The 14,770-nt window shown below is 39.2% G+C and overlaps 1 protein-coding gene and 1 pseudogene across 1 annotated transcript; one reads left to right on the top strand and one right to left on the bottom strand.

Annotated features, from left to right (window-relative positions):
* Positions 1-181: 181 nt before the first annotated feature.
* LOC149056661 (uncharacterized) lies at positions 182-6,083 on the top strand. Its single transcript, XM_089223143.1, has 3 exons — positions 182-668; positions 746-5,410; positions 5,755-6,083. Exons 1-3 carry the CDS (start codon positions 182-184, stop codon positions 6,081-6,083), a joined length of 5,481 nt encoding a protein of 1,826 aa, XP_089079269.1.
* A 5,757-nt stretch (positions 6,084-11,840) lies between these two features.
* LOC149056660 (uncharacterized) lies at positions 11,841-12,600 on the bottom strand (annotated as a pseudogene).
* Between the last annotated feature and the right edge of the window lie 2,170 nt (positions 12,601-14,770).

Raw genomic sequence — 14,770 nt, 5'->3', positions numbered from 1 at the left:
TAGTGTTTCCACGTGAATCGACTTTGTGTTGCGTACAGTGTTTAGGAGGTTGGTTATTATAGAATTGTTACACCACCGAACACCGAAGGTATATCGGGTTTACCCACTGACCTCGTAATTAATTGTCACGGACACGGTTGTTAGTCAGTATAATTATAGTGCTAGTGTACTTATCACCGTCATGGGTGACGATAAAGAAATTGAACGTATTACACGTATGGCCGCGCGTGCTGTGGCAAAACGAACCGCGGTTATCTCGCAGATAAAGTCTATACACTCGATGGCATTGCGTGTATCGGGTGATGCAAGTTTAGCATCAACATTCTCTGTCCTTGCTGCGGATTTAGATTCACTATGGTCTCAATTTAAGAGCGAAGACGAGTCTGAATTAGATTGCCTATTAGTGTTAGATAAAATAAATGATTATTCCACTGATCTATCGAGTGAAGTGAGGAAGTTGATAGGTGAAGCTAAGGCGGTGGCCACCAGTCTCATCCCCACAGGTGCGGAGGCCATTGACCTGTCATACATAACCAAGACAGTACCCGCAACAGGCGCCATGACAAATAGCGGTGCGGCGTCTACCTCCAGTACACCCTCATTCTCGCGTCTACCGGAGATCCCGTTACCGACGGAGACTTTCGTTATTGGCCTACATTTCGAGATAGGTTTTCGGCACTGGTGGACTCGCGTTCTGATGTATCAAATATCGATAAGATGCATTACTTAATCAGTTGTTTAAAAGGTGCAGCGGCCGACGCTGTTCGCGGTATACCAGTATCTGCGGATAATTATAGTTTAGTCTGGTCCACACTGTCTGCTCGTTTTTATCGACCACGCCTAGTGGCTACGTCTCTGGTCGATAAGTTGTTGCAAACGTCATATATGACTCAGGAATCTCACCGAGAACTTAATGAATTTGTTAACTCGTTTACAGGAAATATGTCGTTACTAAACGCACTGAAGATACCGGATTTAGGGTCGTTTATATTATTTTCTATTGCGTTTCGCGCGTTGCCGGTGCCCACTCGGAAGTTGTTCGAATCAACCACTACGTCAGAGTATCCGTCCGTAGCCCAACTGTTAGAGTTCGTCCAGACTCGCGTATCGGTTTTAGAACTCGCAGGTGAGCCGCGTAAAAAGTTAGGTGCCACTACGTCCACAAATGTCGGTCAACCGGCACATCAGTCGCGTAAGGTGGGAGAACGATTTGTAAAGGCGGAGGGCTTCCGACCTGTTCCCACTTCATTAGTTACGTCGGATTCGAACAAAGGTTGTCCATGTTGTGCGGAGCATCATAGTTTGACAGCTTGCGCGCGGTTCAAGTCCTGGTCTGCCGACGCGCGGGCGCGGTGGACGCAAGATAAGCGCCTGTGTTATATTTGTTTTAGTAGTAGCCATTGGGCACCAAAGTGCAAGTCGAAAAATCGTTGCCGTGAGTGTTCGCGTAGGCACCACGTCCTGCTTCACCCTCCCGCTACAGGTGCCGTTGAAGTCGCTGATACCCCCTCTCATACACCTTCTCCGGATACATCCGTGTGTGCCGCCGCGTTACAGCCGCCGCAATGTGAATCGTCCGCCGTATTATTAGGCACAGCGTTAGTGCATGTACGTGATCGTTCGGGTACCTGGCAAACAATGCGTGCGTTGGTTGATAGTGCATCACAGATAAGCGCAGTGACAGGTGATTGTGTTAGCCGTTTAGGTTTAAAATGTGAGCGGTGGACCACTCCGATTAGCGGGTTAGCGGGAGTGCCGGTTGTGAACGTTCAGGGCCGCGTAAATCTTGCGGTGCAGCCACGCTTCGCAAATGAGCCCTTACTTGACGTAAACGCTTGGATTTTGCCATCTATTACGGGAGACTTGCCGCGAGAGACGCTTCCGCGTGAACTTCTAAATCACTACTCAAACCTCGCGTTGGCTGACCCTATGTTTAATGTCTCGTCGTCAATCGACTTGTTGCTAGGCGGTGACGTATATGCTGCAGTTATGGATGGGCGGAAGGTGACTATAAGTAGTACTCTCCCTGCAGCATTTAGTTCCATTTTCGGATGGATTTTGATCGGCCCCCTGTCTCATGAATTTACGCATCCACACCAATCTTTACTCGTGTCGTTGACCGTTTCGCTAGAAGGGTTAGTAGAAAGATTTTGGCAAGTGGAGGAGCCCGAACCTGCCCCCGTAATTTTTACCGATGAAGGACGTTGTGAACGGATATTCCGTGACCAACACGTACGTTTGCCTTCGGGCCGATTTTCGGTGCCGCTTCCGTTCCGCGCACAAGTGTCCGCCGACGCATTTTCCGGTTCACGTGACATAGCTGTGCGCCGGTTCGAATCTCTCGAACGCAAATTGATAAACAACTCGAAACTTAAATCATTATATGATCAATTTATGTCTGATTACATTTCATTGGGGCACATGTCGGTTGCCGCGTCACCGGGTCGGTACTTAATTCCCCACCACGCAGTATACTGCCCTGAGGTGGACGATAGTAAAATTCGAGTAGTATTTGACGCCTCCGCGCGTGGCTCTCGCGGGCCGTCGTTGAATCAGGTCTTGTTGCCGGGCCCTAAACTGCAGTTAGACATTATCGACGTATTAACTCGTTTCCGGGTCCATAAATATGCGTTTACAACTGATATATGTAAAATGTATCGGCAGGTGTTAATTTTACCCGAGTACAGGCAGTATCAACATGTATTATGGCGCGCGTCTCCACATGACGAATTAATTGAGTATGAATTAAACACTGTCACATACGGTGTAAATTGCGCACCTTATCTCGCGCTGCGTGTGTTACAGGTTATTGCGCGAACTGATTGCGATACCTGCGAGCCGGTACAAAATGCACTAACACGCCAAACCTATGTTGACGACATCTGCGACGGCGCAGATACGATCGATGATGTAGTAAAATTACAATTAAATTTAATTTCGATTCTTAAAAAATCGGGTCTTGAGTTAAAAAAGTGGGCTTCTAACACTGATGTCATTTTGGACGCCGTTCCGGTCTCCGACCGTGTAAGCAAACCGACATCGTTTGACGACGTCGACGGTTATGGAACAAAAGTTTTGGGGTTGGAGTGGCACCCGGGCGGTGACTACTTTTGTTGCGCGCTTAATGTTGATAAACCACCAGTACTTACAAAACGAGGTATCCTATCCCTCGTGGCGCGTATTTTTGACCCGCTAGGTTTTTTTGGACCGGCGGTTTTTATGGCAAAAACTGTTATGCAGCGGACGTGGCGGCAAGATCTATCATGGGATGATCCCCTACCGCTGGACATTCGCGATGAATGGGTCGCGTTCGTGTTCGACCTGCCGTCGCTAAGAGATATAAAAGTACCACGCTACATCAGCGCGAGCAGTGGGGCACCGTGTTACCTGTTAGGTTTCTGCGACGCGTCGTTGCTCGGGTATGCTGCAGTAGTGTACGTGCGGATGCACGACGCGCCGGCGCACCAGTCAGTTTTTTTACTCGGGACCAAAACTAAATTAGCGCCACTGAAATCGATATCCGTACCGCGCTTAGAGTTAAACGCTGCGTTATTGTTGGCCCGTTGGCTAGGGCGCCTCCGTAACGTTCTGGAGCCGCAGCTTAACGTGGTTGGAGTCCGCACGTGGTCAGACTCCATGATTGTGTTGTCTTGGTTGAATGTGCCCCATGAAGCTATAAAACCTTACGTGTCAAATCGCGCATTTCAAATCCAATCGTTGTTGCCTGGTTGTAATTGGCAATACGTAGAGTCTCAGTCAAATCCCGCCGATTGCGCGTCGCGCGGTCTAATGCCGTCGGCATTAGCACGTTGTAATTTGTATTGGCAGGGGCCGCCTATCGCGTATGCAGATCCGTCGGAGTGGGTCACCTCTCCGCCACTGATACCTTTGAGTGAACTTCCCGAGATCAAGCCAATTTCTTGCGCTGCCCATATCGTCACGACACCCACTGAGCGGTTTGAACGTTTTTCATCATACGACCGATTGCTACGTGTAGTAGCTCGGATGTTGCGTTTTGTTGCCCGTGTGCGTAATAAGGCTCCACGCACATCACCTTTCCTACACAAATCTGAACTTGATCGCGCTGTGCAGGTGTTGGCTATCGAGTTGCAGCGAGTACATTTTGCCGTGTTACATCACGAGTTGTCTAATGGCCGTCGGATATCATCTAAGTCGATGGCGCGCCTGTCCCCGTTTATTGATACAGACGGCGTAATTCGCGTGGGAGGTCGCTTGAGACATTCTTTGTTGTCCTACGATTGCCGGCATCCGATATTATTGTCGAAACGGTCTGTTTTTGCGTTTTTGTTGTGCCGCCGGTGGCATTTGATCACATGTCACGCCGGCCCCCGTGTTTTAGCGGCGCTTATTTCACGGCAGTTTTGGATAGTTTCGTTGAGGTCTGTGTTACACCATGTATTAACTTCATGCGTTGTTTGTGCGAGGTTTGATGCTAAACCGCCATCTCCGTTCATGGCTGATCTACCGGCAACGCGAGTTCAACCTCAACGCCCGTTTTCCTACGTAGGGGTGGACTATGCCGGCCCATTACAAATGCGCGAACTTCGATTGCGTAAATCGCGTGTGTACAAGGTATACATCGCCGTATTTATATGTTTTACAGTGAAGGCCGTTCACCTCGAGGTGGTGTCTGAGTTGTCGACCGATGCGTTTCTGGCCGCATTTGACCGTTTTGTGGCACGCCGCGGTCTGCCGAGCGATATATATTCTGATTGCGGTACCAATTTTGTGGGGGCCGATAAGCAATTAAAAAAGTTAATCAACAGCCCTGAAAGTCAGGTCGCTATTGCCAACTCACGTTCTGCGTGTGAATGGCATTTCAACCCACCCAGCGCTCCTCATTTCGGGGGTCTGTGGGAGGCTGCGGTGAGGTCGACAAAGCGTCTACTTATACGGTGCATGGGTACACATATTTTCACATACGAAGAGTTAAATACAATTTTGTGTCGGGTAGAAGCTGTCCTCAATTCCCGCCCACTCACACCGGCCTCTACTGATCCGCACGACCTAGACTGTTTGTCTCCGGGACATTTTTTGGTAGGTCAACCGCTGCTCGCTGTTCCCCCTCGATCAGGCCCTGACACGGGTCGTACTTTAGTTAATCGTTGGAAATTGTTAGACCAATGCCACCAGTCATTTTGGCGGCGCTGGTCATTGGAATATTTGACCACCTTACAAGAAAGGTCCAAGTGGACTACTCGTACGCCTCCCATCAACATTGATGACATGGTAGTTGTCGTTGATAACCAGAGCCCGCCCCTTGCCTGGCGTCTAGGACGCGTCGTCGAATTATTACCCGGTTCGGACGGCCACGTTCGTGTGGTTCGTGTACTCACCCGTGCTGGCACTATAATTCGTCCTGTAGTTAAATTAGTACCGTTGCCTTCTGGTAAGTAGGTGGATAATATTTATAAAAAAATAATAAAAGTAATATTAAAAAAAAAAAAATAGTGATATGTAATATTTATTTGTCCAGTTATATATGTATACTTCCGAACGAACACTGTGCGATGTGACTTGAACCCATATAAACCGTTAGGACCTACTCCTGTGTTTTTTTTTTTTGTTTTTTTTTTTTAGCTTTATGGCTTTCATTGAGCTACATAGGTATATGTTTTTGTAGGTGTTCGGGACTAAGGTGATGCCATAATGAATTTTTATTTAATGTCGAATTTATATATCTTATTTATTTATTTTGTATTGTATCTATTATATTTAATGCATTTATTGTAGACCGCGCCTACCACTCCACGTCTATACTACACGTCGAAGGCAAGTTCCTGTTCTCACTTATGGATGGTGAGGCAAAGCTCACCGGGGGGGAGGATGTTCGAACATCGGAACAACTTCACGTCGCGCCGATATTATCGGCGGGTGCTATCGTGCCGTCGGCGTTGAAGTTCACCGAGCACCCTACCCCTCCTACATCGGTAGACAACTCGTCGCGAGTTAGGACAGATTCGCCGGCCGGTGCTGTCTGTTTTCCGCGGTTGAGACTGACGGACCATTTTCCTCAGCTCCCGCCGACTACGCCAGCGTGCTTGGTTCTCATTTTTGGCTAACGTGTGTCTTATTATTATAATTTCTACCACGTGTCACCTGGTGATCGGTCGCAGCATATCTTGTATATATTATACAAATAATATACACATATACCCGTAATTATTACTCTCTGCGGAGATCGCACAGTTGTGTACCGCGTGCGCGGTGCTGGAGTCACGGTCACTCAAATTCATATTTCGCCATCAGCCCTGGAGCTTCCTGTCCCGTGACCTGCCTGCCTGGGAAGTGTACCACCCGTTGCCGTCACTTATTGCCATTCAATCAGGATATATTATAGCTCGTCGGAGTGGAGACGTGCGAATGTCGCTGTCAGCCGTCAGGTCGTAACATTATTGATTTGTATTCATTCTTAATTTATCGATTATTATATCATAATCATTGTAACGATATATTTATATTTTGTATGATCGACCACTTTGGTCTGAAAGTGTATTATTATAGTATTGTGTATTATTCAGTATTCTTAAGTATATATATTGGGGCGCCCGCTAGGTAGAGCTTTTTTTATGTATTATATATTATAATCATGTCACGATGTTGATATATATTATTACTATTATATTTGTATGAGTGTACACACACATACGTGGTTAATTGTATTTATAAATATTGTGTATTCATTTGGTGACCCGAATCCCTAACGCCGCAAGTCGATATAGCCAACCGCCGAACTTGTAGGAGCTATCTCGGCGATCAACAATAATTTTCGACTTAAAATGTGCACTTGATTTTGATAAATTGCAGCTAATCAAAATATGACGTGGATATTTTACTTTATTTGATTTCGAGCATAAAAAATGCAAACAAATATTGTGTGATCAATTGTAATAGTATTCTGGTACAATAACATCGGAGTCAGGAAGTACCTACCTATACATCAACATGATGGAACCAAAAAATCACAATATAACATTTTGGTGGTTAAAGATGTCGCCTAAATTGTGCACGATCATTAAATAAGTATTAACTCTTATTGTAAAATATAATTTACGATAATTTAAATCACTGCTTTGTAGTGCTCGAGTCTCTCTAAAATCAGTGACCCATGAGACGCCCCCCACACTCCCCAAAAGTTACAAATACTTTAAAACAAAACAAAAAATAATAAAGAAGAAAATTATTATTGAACAAAAATAATGTAATAAAAACTTTTATTTTGTTCATTACAGGGCAATTAATGTGCATTAAAATAAATTGAAACATTTTTTCATGTACATCGAATATATTAATCATAGTCGTATAATGAGTCTAGTTAAAAAAAAAAAAAAATAAAAAAATATTTAAAGTATTAAAAACGTAAAAATATATATAATATTATAAGACGTAAATTATTATATTTAATATAGGGGTGTTAATTTGACTTTGGGAGTGCTAATAATTTACGGGCACAGCATGCAGCCAAAGCGTTACCTTGCACGTCACCGTCATGTTTGTAGCCAATTTTAGTTTTCCTACGGGTGATTGGAAACCCCCAGCACATGGATATTATATGTGTCAGACGCATGTACGCATAACAATCGTCGCTGCTATTGGTTTTCATTTTTCACACTCGAATGCGCCGTACATATCACTGGCCACTGCAGATATTATTATTATGGTATAATATCGACGACCTTGCTGTCATTCATTAATCAAATAAATAAAGCAAATAATAAGTCAAAGTACGACCACAATATTATTATTATGGCGATGACCTACCATTTTTATGAGCGCTACGCGAACGGTCAATATAATTTCGTTAAATGTGTTATTAAGAAAGAATAATAAATCAGTATATATAAATATAGCTAGTTTTATACAACTTCCAGTCAAGTGCCATTAGTTTGTGGCTTCTTACTCAAGTACTCATGTATTATCAGTGGCGTAATTAGGAATTTGTCTTAGGGGGGGGGGGGGGGGGATAAACATTTTTTTCCACACAAAATACTTAGATTTTCAAGTACTATATCTGGGAAAACTATTTCATCAAAAAATTCTTAAACTAATATATATGTACACAAAATGTATTAATAAATGTGCTTTAAAATTCTACACAATTTAGTACCTATACAATATTATAATAATTTCTTCAAAATGTAAATTTTGAATATATTAGAATTAAAATTTACTTTTAAATTAAATAATAATTTATAGATTTCTTGATATTAATTATATTTAATATATTTCGTCGTGATGTCAGCACGATAAAACATGTAATTCCATAAGCTTCAAATTAATATATAAATATACACATTATATAGGCTCTGGGGGGATATATCCCCCTCATCGCCCCCCCTTAATTACGCCCCTGTGTATTATTGTAACCCTTATCAAATATACTAATTAGTAATTGTGCATAATTGTACATATTGTATATATTATTGTGTAAATAAAAAAAAAAATGTGTTATTATTATTAATATAGCGATGGGCAAAATATTATGATAATCGAGATGGGGTTCGGATAACTTACGACTGGCTTAGTACATTATTGATACACATGGAGTGGTCTATATGTGGGTAATAACTATATAGGTATTATAGGCACCTAATAAACTGGGGGCCAAGCGATGTGCAAACAGTTCACCCCCCCCCCCCCCATACGTGGTGGTGCCATAATCACAAAAAAAAAAAAAATATTAAAAAAGGTATACGTTCATACAATATGTAATTTATATTATCAAGCGAGTTTATCAATTATAAGCAAATAACTTATTTCAGATTTTATGAAAACCATTTTTTCGCTAATATTTCCATCATTGCACAATGAACATCAACAAATTTGTCCATGACCATTATTATGTTTGTGTAATTATGTATATAGAATTAATATCTCGACTCAGAATAAAATTAAGTCGTAAAAATGCAATAATCTTTGTCATTGTAATATACACCGGATGAACACGACTGTATTTTTTCAAAGATATCAAGGGACACAATAAGTCGTCCCAGTGTAAAGATCGTTATTATTATTTATTACATGTATTCGGAGGCTACAGGTAACGTTAGAAGATTTTCAGAAAAGGATGACTGAAACCAAATTGTATAATATTATTGCAGTATAACAAATGTCAAACGATTTAACACAAACCGTAGTCATTCATCATCTTATAACACGGGAACTGAACATTTATTATTTCCGAAAATAAAGAAAAACACCTCTGAAGTATATTATTATGACAGGTATACAGGGTATACTCGATAAGTGGATCACGACTATACACGAAGTATAGCTTTCGATACATATAAAATTATGAAATATTGTTAACACAAAACAATTTATTATTTTTCAATAATTGTCGTTGAAAAAAATGTTTATTGAATAGTTAAGTAACTAATATTTATTTATTTATTTATTATTGATCAAATGAAACTCGGGAATTATGGCCATTAGTTACAATTTAAGTATGGTAGATATTTACATAATAAATTCCTTTATTAAAATGAAAAAAAAAATATTTTTGTCCAATATAAAAAATAGAACGAATACTATCAAATGAATAATTAATAATATTATACGTATAAAAATACTTAAATAATAATAATAATAATAATAATAATAAAAAATGTATTAAATAAATCAACTATTTTTGCTATAATTATTTTCTAATAAAAAGCAAATTAAAAAAAAAAAATTGAATGAAAAAGAAAACTTTAAGTCACAATTCAGAGATACAATTTTACAATTGTTTAATACTAATTTATATTATGGTAGAACTAATTCAATTCCAAATATAATGCAAGGGTTTGGATTTACCTTTTCGACTATTGAATTAGACCAACACAAGGAAATATGTAACGATGATACCACAAATCTAAAACAAGTATTATAATTTCGTATTAGAATGTTATAAAAATAATTAATTTGTATTGATTACAATATTTAACTCTGCGAGTCATGTAGTGTGACGTGTGTTATATATCGGACAACTTAATTATAATTAATAATATTGAACGATAAATTATTAATTTCCAACACTGATTATTATTGTTTTTACTCAACGCTTTAATTTTGACTTCCATTATCCAAATTATACTATATTCGGGGTTTAAAAAAATAGTATTAATTTTATTCGGGTTTATTATAAGTACCTACTCAATAAAAACTTACACCGACATACATCATCGTTAATTATTGTATCCAGATAAGTGATTATTCAGGAATATACCTAAGTAATGTATATATATTATATTAAATAATATATACTAGCATTTTATCGCGTAACGAAAAATGTTTTGCAACAAAAAATTAATGTGACGCAAATGATTTTTTGAAGTAATCTTTAAACAAAGTCTTAAGATTTTATCTATTTGTGTAGACAAAGTACAATTGTTAAGCAGGTTTGATTGAAAAATAATAAAAAGTGGAAAATCTCATAGTTGTGTATCGGTTAGAAGAATTTTAATTTCTATTGTCTTTAGAGTTGCACAAACTACTAAAAACTAGTCGGACGAAATAATTTGAATGCAATCAAAATATTATTATAGTTTTAAATAATTTGAATTGTTTCGATTTTTCTGCTAAATTGTTTTAATTTATGTTTCAGTTAGTAACGAAGATCTTGTTAAACGTACAAGTCTTAACTTTCAGCAGTTTCAACGATATCATGATTTTAACTGAATATTAAAATGCAAATCGCAATATAATTTTTTTTTTTGAGAAAATATTTTGTAGCGATATTTAATTTATTTTAAAACGTGGATTTCGAAAACAGTGATAGGAAATAGTATAAACAGATGCAAGAGCAATATAGGTATTTAATAGTAATATTTATAGACAACCGATTATATACAATAGGAGAAGTCTAGCGATCATATTAGTATATATCTGGTCAAAATAAATAACTAGTTAAAATACCACCGCAAACGTTCTAAGACTCTAAGTGATAAGACGTATTGATTTCATTAGATTCATGTCAATAATGACAAAACCTCCAATTGCGGCGTTTATTTTCCTAGCACTAACTTGTATCAAAAAAATATTTACATGAAATCGTAATCACAAGGTTAGGTATAACATCGGAATGTTACGATAATACTTAAACAAAATATATATTAATATTAACCTTCTTTTTCACGTCCGAGTTCAGATAAAGACTTTGTCTCTGACAAAGTTTCAATTTTTGTAAGCTCGCCTTCGTGTTTTGGGCCTAGATAATGCAAATTATAGATGGTATTATTAAAGTATCGAAATAATTATATATTATGATATCGGTACATTCAAATTATATTTTACACTATATAATTGACGTGTTTTGCGGACAAATTGTTGATGATATTTTTTCAAATCGCTTTGTCGGAAAAGCATCAGACTATAATTTTGACTTTTACTACTTTTACTTTAGCTGCAGAATATTGTATATAAGTCCAAATCTTTAGTCTTATGATATCACGTGGTAAAAATTTCGTATTCGTATATCGCCTAACATATTTCAGTAATAAATTAAAATCATTCATAAGACCTTGTCTTACTTAATCAAATGTCATTATATGTTTAAGTTTTTGTGTTATTAGTTATTATTTATTTGTAGAGTTTTTTTATTTATTTTATGTTCCGAACGGAACAAACATTGTATGGGTAACTAATAATTTTAAAATTAAATCAAACTGTTTTATTTTGTGTCTGACTCAAGACATTGGAAAAACCTTCCAAAAATGCTGTGATAAACAACTCGTGTCTGGTATAGCAAATCGGATCAAATGCAGCTTAAATAATATGTGCATTTCCGCTTACAATGGCATTAATTTATTATTTGTTCGATCAGTTTGGAGGTAATATTAAGGAGATATATAGGTGCCCACGTAGCAAAAACTAAACAGCTGCACCAGGAACAGGAGTATCTCGCCCACGTGTTCCACGATGAGCACGGCGGCCACGATGGGAAAACGGCCGGTCGTCTTGCGCACCGGCTGACAACTCGGTGATACGGAATACGACCATCGTTATGAGTACCATACTGTAAGGCCACCTGAACAGCAGGCCCGGTACGTACGCTTGGTTGAGGTGGCCAACCTGCCGGCCAAAATCGTCGCTAGTGTCCGCCAGCCAGGGCACCAGGGTGGCCAGCGACCGACAATCGGAAGCCTGGCGGCCGCATTGGCCCACTACGTCCGCGGCCATCTCAAGCAGCCCGTTGACGCGTGCGTAACCACGGCCAAGCACGTGGTACTGGAACGTGGCCAGGCAGTACACTGTGGTTTGGCCGAGAGCGTTGAGCCAGATCACCAGTATGACGTACGCGAGAACGGCGGTCACGTACAGCCATATGCACGCGGTGTACGCGGCCATCACGGCGGCCGAGTAGTACCGGAAGTCGGGTGGTCGGACGTGACGGCCGCCCGCCGCGTCACGGTTGGTGTCCCGGATGAACGCCAGCGTGCGCTCGGTACCGGCGACCGTATAGAACATGATGCAGACCAGCGACGAGAACAGGCCCAAGTTCCGGTTGGCCAGCTCTATGACGGAAAAGCAGTAAGACTCTTCGAAACACTTCCGCAAAGACTCGCCCACGTAACCGGAAGCCTCCATGAAGTTGTAGTATATGAGGAATGCGTCCAGAGCCACGTACGCCAACCACAAGGGCACTACGAGTGAGTCGAACTTGTATCTGTACCCTGTGGGTCACAAACAAATGCAAACTATACGTCTTGTTATGGTCTTGTTCATCGATTCAAAATAAATGTGACTAGAGGGACTTTAATGAACTAAAAAAAAAAAAAAACGTCAAAATATACATCTAAAAAATATAATACGCACCGAAAAACGCATCAAATGTTCTTGAAATACGTATTATGTGTATATTGGGAAGTAATAAACGATCAATCAATCTTTACTGGCTGTTCACAATGAACATTTTTTAATTTACGAGTAGATGGGTACTATACGTACATTGTCGATACATACTTATAACGTTCAAAACAACAAAGGTTAGCCGTCCAGCATCAGACAAGGTTTTAAAATGGACGGGGGGAGGGGGTGTGGAGGTCAACTGCAGTTAGACGATTTCATATTCCGCAGGTTTGTCTCAATTCGAGCTTTAAATTATAACAATCGGTCAGGCTGTATACTGTATATTATGATGGAACTACCTTACCGTCGTGGACATCAGCCGAATTTCTTTTGCCTTTGACGTCATCGACGGTGATTTGTCTAGGAATTATGGGCATACCCCAGCAGACGTCCAATATGTGGGTCAAACGCATGTATCCGTAACTATCACAGACGATTTGCATTTCACCAGAGAACCATGTGAGACCACCCGTTGCGCTCGCGATGTGTACAGCGTATTGGTATTCCGCGGAACGGGTGGGCACAAAGGCACGACCCAACAACTATACCTCTAATAACGCGTCAAGTCCAACGACGGATGTGGATAATGCTGTGGCGTACTCTTCATTTTGTGTCACCCACACCCCCACCCACATATAGGTACATTTAGCGTTATTTGCGCACACGGTATAAAATAATTTCGCTAAACGTGATAATATATTTACTATTTAGTTTGGATATAGCAATTTTATAATATAATATAATATATATATATATTATATATATATACGCGTAATCGGTTGGTTTTTATTATGGGTTTCGATATTGTTGCCTCTCAATAAAATAGACGTTATTGTTTTATTGCGACCGATTTTATTAACGAAAGTAGTTTGACGATAATGTATTCACATAATATTTGTCCTCGTATTTGCCAAAGTCTTAAAAAAAAATTATTTTGCGTAAACAAAAAACTAGGACTGGATGGGAACTAGGTAATAGATATCTATAGGTATATAATTTATGTGCAATACATACATAATATAATATGAGCTACCAACAGTAATATAAAATGTTATGATGTATTGTTTAATTTTACGAATGGAAATTGATTTGAGCGAAACTTTGAGTTAAATAAGGTTATAAGTAACGAAAAAAAAATAAATTAAAAAACCTATCCATTTTATTTGCGGTTTAATTAGTTAATAATTGAAGATTTTAGAGTTTGTCTATAATAATTATCTGTTTGGATACTTCAGCTAAATTACAAGTTAATAAATCACGAGTATAATATCAGTTATAATATTTTTTTTTTTTTTTTTTTTTTTTATTCATAAAGTTTTACTGACGAATGTCATCTTAACTTACTGTTAATAACATTATTTTTTTTAACATTTAGAAAATAAATAACAATTAAAAAAAAAAATACATTAGTGATATAAGATACAAATGACTACATATATGTAATATTATAATAATATTATAATTTCTTATTAAATTAAATTAAATTAAATAAATTAGTTATAGGCGTTATAGCAACAAGTCGTGGGGACGTCCACGCTTGAGTCGGCGTACAGAAGGAGGGACACTTAGTTTGTAATATTTCGCACTGTGAGCAGAGTTGATGTGGCCGAAGAAGTTGATTGCTGATTTTTTTATGAACTCAACTATTGTGGGTAGCTGGAAGTCTTGATGAAGTGCATCGTTGCGTACAAACCATGGGGCATTAGAAATGGTTCTCAGAACTTTTGATTGAAAGATTTGTATTTTATGTATGTGGGTTTTTGCACAATTTCCCCACACAGGGGATGCGTAAAGAAGTAATGGTCGTAGTATTTGCTTATATAGCATAAGAGAGCATCTCCAGCTTAATGCAGTTTGACGGTTAATCAACGGGTATAGAACTTTTAGTCTTTGGTAGCCTTGTTGTAATTTAGAGGTG

Source organism: Diuraphis noxia, unplaced genomic scaffold (assembly GCF_037042655.1).
Source record: "Diuraphis noxia isolate RWA-SAM2 unplaced genomic scaffold, SU_Dnox_SAM2 contig0003, whole genome shotgun sequence".
In the NCBI taxonomy this organism is placed as follows: Eukaryota; Metazoa; Arthropoda; class Insecta; order Hemiptera; family Aphididae; genus Diuraphis; species Diuraphis noxia.
The sequence above is the reverse complement of the archived record's forward strand: the minus strand, read 5'-3'. Positions and strand labels throughout refer to the sequence as shown.

Bases quoted from the DNA above. Each gene is read 5' to 3' on its own strand.
- LOC149056661 (XM_089223143.1), top strand. From the start codon at position 182: ATGGGTGACGATAAAGAAATTGAACGTATTACACGTATGGCCGCGCGT. The intron at 669-745 runs GTTTTCGGCACT...GTTGTTTAAAAG, and splicing joins TGGCCTACATTTCGAGATAG to GTGCAGCGGCCGACGCTGTT. The intron at 5,411-5,754 runs GTAAGTAGGTGG...CATTTATTGTAG, and splicing joins ATTAGTACCGTTGCCTTCTG to ACCGCGCCTACCACTCCACG.